We start from the raw sequence: 6,000 nt of genomic DNA, 5'->3' as shown, positions 1-6,000 counted from the left end.
CTTAGCTTTAGGTTCTACTGCGTATTCCAATTAATATTCACTGCAAAAGCAAGTTTATCCGTCTTTAATTGGCTCCACATGCCGGACACGCGTAACACTAACTCCACTGTGTCGTACAAGTAATTTCTCACTCTGACGACAATCACCACATGGAAGGCAGAGAACGGGAAAAAGAAAACTATTTTTGACCCTGTCCACCCCTTTTCCTGGACCGATTTCCTGTGGGAGTTCCAATAAAAAGTCATGGGAAAGTTTTCTTTTCTTTTTTTCCCCTTTTCCGATTATAGTAGCCTTAAGAAGGCAGTCCAAACCACCCAGCAGTCAGATTGGAATTTTACAAAACTGCCTCTCACTTGGAATAGCTAGCAACGAAAGGACCGCAGTTACCAACACAATTTAAAGAAAGAGCCAGGTAGGCCTATTTATTCGGTTGCTGCTGTCGATGTTTGATGCTTTAAGCGGGCGTGACTTTGTATTTATAAAGACTGTCATATCGATTGACATCGATAATACAGTATGCGCGGTGTTGATATGAATACGTTTAAGAGACCGGGTGCTTACTGAATGATGTCATTGTCAAGAACTGTAAATATATTTAAATGTGTCAATCTACTTCGAAACAATAGGCGATGCGAGACGAACATTTATCGAATCCGTAAATTATACACACTATTCAACACCATACACTACATTCAGCTACTTAAAAAAAAAAAAAAACGGCAGCAGGAGTTTAACACAATAACACGGTAAATGCAGTTTAAAATTCCAGTGGTTTTTGCTCAGAACACTCGCTCTAAATCTATATAGACAGTAGACAGATAGATGGTATGTAATTTTACATGACGTAGAACATAACTTAAGCTACTTTTTACAACATAACGACTTGCTCATTTTTTCCCGCATATTTGCTATTACTATGACATGGCCCATGGAAAGCTTTTCACCAGCAATTTATTAACTTAAACTCAGATTCAACTCACGAGTGTATTTCTGAGTAACCAACAATGATTTAATTTCCATCCAGTATACTGTATTATTCACATCGAAATTACATAAATCTATTAATACATTTTTACCAGTTTAAATAACATACAACAGAACATGTTTGTGTGCTTTTAGACAAAATAAAACACAAAATTACATTAAGCAAGTTAAGTAGGCTAGCTATATTTGTTTGTTATAATTACTGCTAAAGTTATTTCATGTCCCTTTGTTTTACAAATAAAATGGAACACGTCTAATCATTGGAGGACATTACGAACTTTTATTCACAGACATAACTTAGATTAAATACCAATATCGGGGATAAGCGGCTTTTACATATTGTATAGCGAAGCATTACCTTAGAAACTGACTAACGATAAGATAAAACTTGACGGTTGATCTTGGAATGCGATGGTGAACGTCAGCCAGATAGGCCTAGTGATTTTATGTTACAGTTTTTTTTTCCTGGCAAGCAAAATATTGTTACGTTGAGAGATGTTAAGCAAAGCGTTCCAACAGGCCTATGTACCTGGCACAAAGGTAATGTTTCTTAGGATGTCGAGTTTAGACGTCTTAAAAACCAAAAGCAGCCTATAGCGAACTTGTTACATATCGAAGTAAAAATGATGTACTAAAACATTTTGAAGAATATCAGCAGGCAAATATATCAGAATAATAAATAAATTATTATATACATAACTCCATTTTGGGGTCGACGCTGAACCATCAATGCTGAATCTAAATTATGTATTGCGTGAGAGTCTAAATTATGTATTGCAAGCTCCAGCATGTAAACACTCGAAAGTGATAGAAGTGAATACACAAGCAAACGGAGGTCTTCTGTTGTAAGGGCGCATTGCACTAAGATGGTTGTTTACACAATCATAGATCACTCTGTCATGGGTAATGTCAAAATCGTACGTATTCATCTCTTGGGATTAGGCAAATACCATTTTGCTGCCCTTATCACCATGAGAATTTTCCACAGAATTTTCCACAGATTCCATCGACGCCATGAATGACGTGGCATTGATCGTAAACCCTAAAAACAGCACTATGTGACGAATTAAGCAAGTTACAGATCTAATAAAATCCAGGACAGATTTAATTGATATGATTTATAGCTACTAGAAAGAAAGCACTTTATTTTGCTACAAAATCTTACAAGTACAAGTTTTATGACAACGACTGCAAGATCGTTTATAATTTTAGTAGGTCCCATTATGTAGATTAGTGGTAGAATACGGGAACTCAGATTTTGCACTGAATCCTAATATTGTACTACCATGACCATGATGACAAATGCCCAACAGAGAACACTGGTGTATATCACCTGTACAGACAGGTGTTTGTAGGGCATTTCAGTAACAGGTACCTCTGTATACAGCTGTCTGAAAGGTCTGAGTATCACTCTTAGTCTGACCTTCCTGTGTGTGTGTGTGTGTGTGTGCAGGTGCAGAGGATGTCCAGAGCTGACTGGAGCTTCCTGGAGCACTTACTGGAGGAGGGGCAGGAGTATTCGACGGGCGTGGGGCGGGTTTGGCTCACGGTGCTCTTCCTGTTCCGCATGCTGGTGCTGGGCACGGCTGCCGAGTCCGCCTGGGACGACGAGCAGTCCGACTTCGACTGCAACACCCAGCAGCCAGGGTGTGAGCTGGCCTGCTACGACCAGGCTTTCCCCATCTCCCACTTCCGCTACTTCGTCCTGCAGGTGATCTTCGTCTCCACGCCCACCATCTTCTACTTCCTCTACGTGGCCGTTCGGGTCAGGCGGGAGCAGAAGCATGAAGGCGGGGGGGAGGGCGGGCGGACGGGCGGAGAGGTGGAGAGGGGAGCCTCCAATGACGTTGTACAGTCAGAACAAGATGACAAAGAGCAAGGGGAGGGGAAGAAAGATGGCGGTGGGAACAGCAAGAAGAACCAAGCGGAGAGACCCGTGTTGAAAGGCAAGCTTCTGGGCGCCTACACTGTCAGCATCGTCCTGAAGGTCCTCTTGGAAGTGGGCTTCATCATGGGCCTGTGGTACCTGTACGGCTTCGTCATCCACGCCCGGCACGAGTGCAAGCGCTGGCCCTGCCCGCACACGGTGGACTGCTTCGTCTCCCGCCCCACCGAGAAGACCATTTTCACCATCTACATGCAGGCCATCGCCGCCATCTCCGTGCTCCTCAACATCGTGGAGCTCCTCCACCTTCTCCAGCGGTCCGTCACCCACCACCTGGAGAAGAAGTACCTGGGCAAGACCCCTGTGACCGTGCAGATAGACACGATGCCGTCCAGGCTGGTCGTCCCCGAGGAGCCCGCCCTATCCTACCACGAGAGGGGACACTTGTACCTCCCCATGGATGACGCTGGCTTTTCCCGACCGGCGCCGGAGAGCGGGTTAAACTGGGCCGTCCCTGACGGAGGGTCTGCCGCCATGGGCTCACTCTCACAGCCACTCCCCAGCTATTCCACCTGTATGAGAGCCATGAAGCCCACGTCACATAGACCGTCCTCTAAAGACTCCTCTCACAGCGGACAGAGCAGGAAGTCCAAGAGAAGGGACAGGGACAGGGACTTGAAGCATAAGCAGTATGTATGAAGGTCCACAGAGGGCTTCTGCCATAAATAAACTGTGTACACTGGAAAAAGAGTACCGAGCAGAATCCTCATGTGAGGAGCAGGGGCTTGACCGTAAACATGAGGGAACATGCACTTTTCATGCCTTAGGGGATTGTGGAAACAGTGAGGCCCTCTCCTTTTTTGGCTGGAGGACTATTAGGAGCATTTTTCGTGTGAATAGTCTAAAGTCTCTATGGTCTCAGCGGCCAAACCCTGTGCATATTTTTGGCGACGAACCGACTTGAACCAATAATTACACATAGGGTGGAGCCACGCCAAGCTATGGAGCACTTCTGCTTGGTACTGCTTGCCACTAGGGTTAAGGAGTGCATCATGGAAAAAAAAACACTGGATGGAAATATACTTCTAAAAACAGCTCTTTTTTGGACCTTACAAACATAGCACATAAAGCAAAGATTAAATGTGATTTATGTAGGGAAAAACTGGGCAGAGATTTGAATCTTTCCATAATGTTATTCCTTTGCCCAGCATACACCCCTTATCCAGCCTGACGTACACAGCTTTATCCATGTGTACAGCTGGGTGTGTACTGATGCAGGTCAGGTTCAGTGTCTTGCACAAAGGCACAGCAATAATGTGCTGCTGAGGGACTGAAACCTACAACATTCTGGTTCCAAACCACCATGGAGTTGCTATGGTACAACAACAGCAGTACTCACCATATTTTGTGAAAGTTAGAAAGATAAATGGATGACACTTACTGTAGCTGTCCCATCACTAATTTAAACATTTTAACAATATTTTAATAATAATGATTGTATTATGACTGTAAAATACTTTGTCTCGTTTTATTTATTTATTAATATCGTCATAACACTAATATTATTTTGTATCAAAACAAATGTTTCAAATGCTGAACCTACATTTCTGCTGTAGGCGACAAGGGGTTTGTGTTGCTCATTGTCTTAAATGGCAAAATAAATAAATAAATTAGTTAATTAAAAGGGAAACTGTAACCTCGTCAGCAGAATACAAAAGAGGTCAATGGGGACACAAGTTTAACAGAAGAGGTCCAGAGTGACACAGCTGGTTACAAGGACACAAAGGGGCTAAAAATGGAAGAGGGATATCCTGTAGTTTCAAACAGGCAAGGATCCCCAGCATCAGAACCCTGGGGATACAAGGACGGAACGTACACAGTTGCGTCTTAGAACCCAGAAACATTGGATCGTGTGCAGCAGCTGTTTCAGTTTCAAATGGGGCGCATTTCCCAACCGAGGGGAAAATTCTTGTGTTTGAATTTCATTTCATTTTGCAGTTTTCAATATGCTGTATGGGAAACATATTGCTGTTATTCCAATCTCCCGTGAAAATGTGGTTGTTGTGCAAAACACAAAAATGTGCAAAAATTGTGGATTTGTGCATGCACCAGCATTGCACTTCATGGCCATGAATACACTAACCTCTCTTGCTCGCTGTACTACTGTGTCTTTGGAAGTGTTACTTTTTCATACACATTTTTTGTTGATTTCACTAACCACCAAACTTGTAATGTTGTATCAGGAATGAAGAAAGATTATTTAAAAAACATTATTTAAAGTTGTTTTTTTAAGTTAATGACAAATTAGGGGGAAATTAAATTTGCATATGTATTTGCTGTTGAGAAACTTTCCTTCTACCTGGGTCTTAAATTAGTATTTAAATTCAGTCTGCAGGGAAATGATGACATATTTTTTCACTTTGCCATTTCATTTATATTTATAAACCAAGTTTTAACCAACCGCTTGGGGATAAAGAGAAGCTAATCTTCCATCCTGGCTTTTTTGTGTTATTTTGGAACAGTAGAACAATTCATTCTTGAACACTGTCATTATTTTCACACTATAATCAAATGCCTGTCATGAACAGTTTCATTATTGAGAAGCTAATTTGCATTAGCAGAATAACTGTGCTAAAGAAAGCCTGTTTATGGAGATGGGGTTCAATCTTAGACTCTACTGGGGAAGAGCAGCCATATTTGCATCTGGAGGGAAAATCTGTGGCCACGATCTAGAAAACAAAGTGACTTGAGACATGAAGCTGCATTTGAACAGTTGCTGCTGTGAAAAATTAATAAAAGGTGGAGAACTGTGGCATTTCTCTGGTGGGTGGTTACTGTTTGACACTGCTGGTTTTATTGTCCAAAGCAATGGGCAAAATTTAGTGCTACACACTCTCAGTGAGTTTAAAAAAAAAAAAATAGAGTTTATTGCTCAGATTTGCCTTCCGCGCCTCTGTTGTATTGCAGATTCTTGCAGAATCATTTCCAGCAATTTACAGGACTGTCCCTCCAATGATAAGCAGTTATCTGTGGAAGGAAATGCGTTGAAGGGGCTATTTGCTCGGTGGGACAGCTTTGTATGAAATGTATTTTGTGACCTCTGGGTCTGAGAGAAAACAAAAGACAAGCAG

General features: G+C 42.2%; 1 protein-coding gene across 1 annotated transcript; it reads left to right on the top strand.

Moving 5' to 3' along the window:
- Positions 1–228: 228 nt before the first annotated feature.
- Positions 229–4,095, top strand: gja4 (gap junction protein alpha 4). The gene is made up of 2 exons (XM_036555489.1): positions 229–412; positions 2,438–4,095. The coding sequence occupies exon 2, from the start codon at positions 2,447–2,449 to the stop codon at positions 3,566–3,568; it is 1,122 nt and encodes a 373-aa protein (XP_036411382.1). The 5' UTR covers positions 229–412; positions 2,438–2,446; the 3' UTR covers positions 3,569–4,095.
- The last annotated feature ends 1,905 nt before the right edge of the window (positions 4,096–6,000 follow it).

Source organism: Megalops cyprinoides, chromosome 21, assembly GCF_013368585.1.
Source record: "Megalops cyprinoides isolate fMegCyp1 chromosome 21, fMegCyp1.pri, whole genome shotgun sequence".
NCBI lineage: Eukaryota > Metazoa > Chordata > Actinopteri > Elopiformes > Megalopidae > Megalops > Megalops cyprinoides.
Note: the sequence above shows the minus strand (reverse complement) of the source record. Positions and strands in the feature narration are given on the sequence as shown.

Excerpts from the sequence above, each read along its gene's own strand:
- gja4 (XM_036555489.1), top strand. The coding sequence starts at position 2,447 with ATGTCCAGAGCTGACTGGAGCTTCCTGGAGCACTTACTGGAGGAGGGG.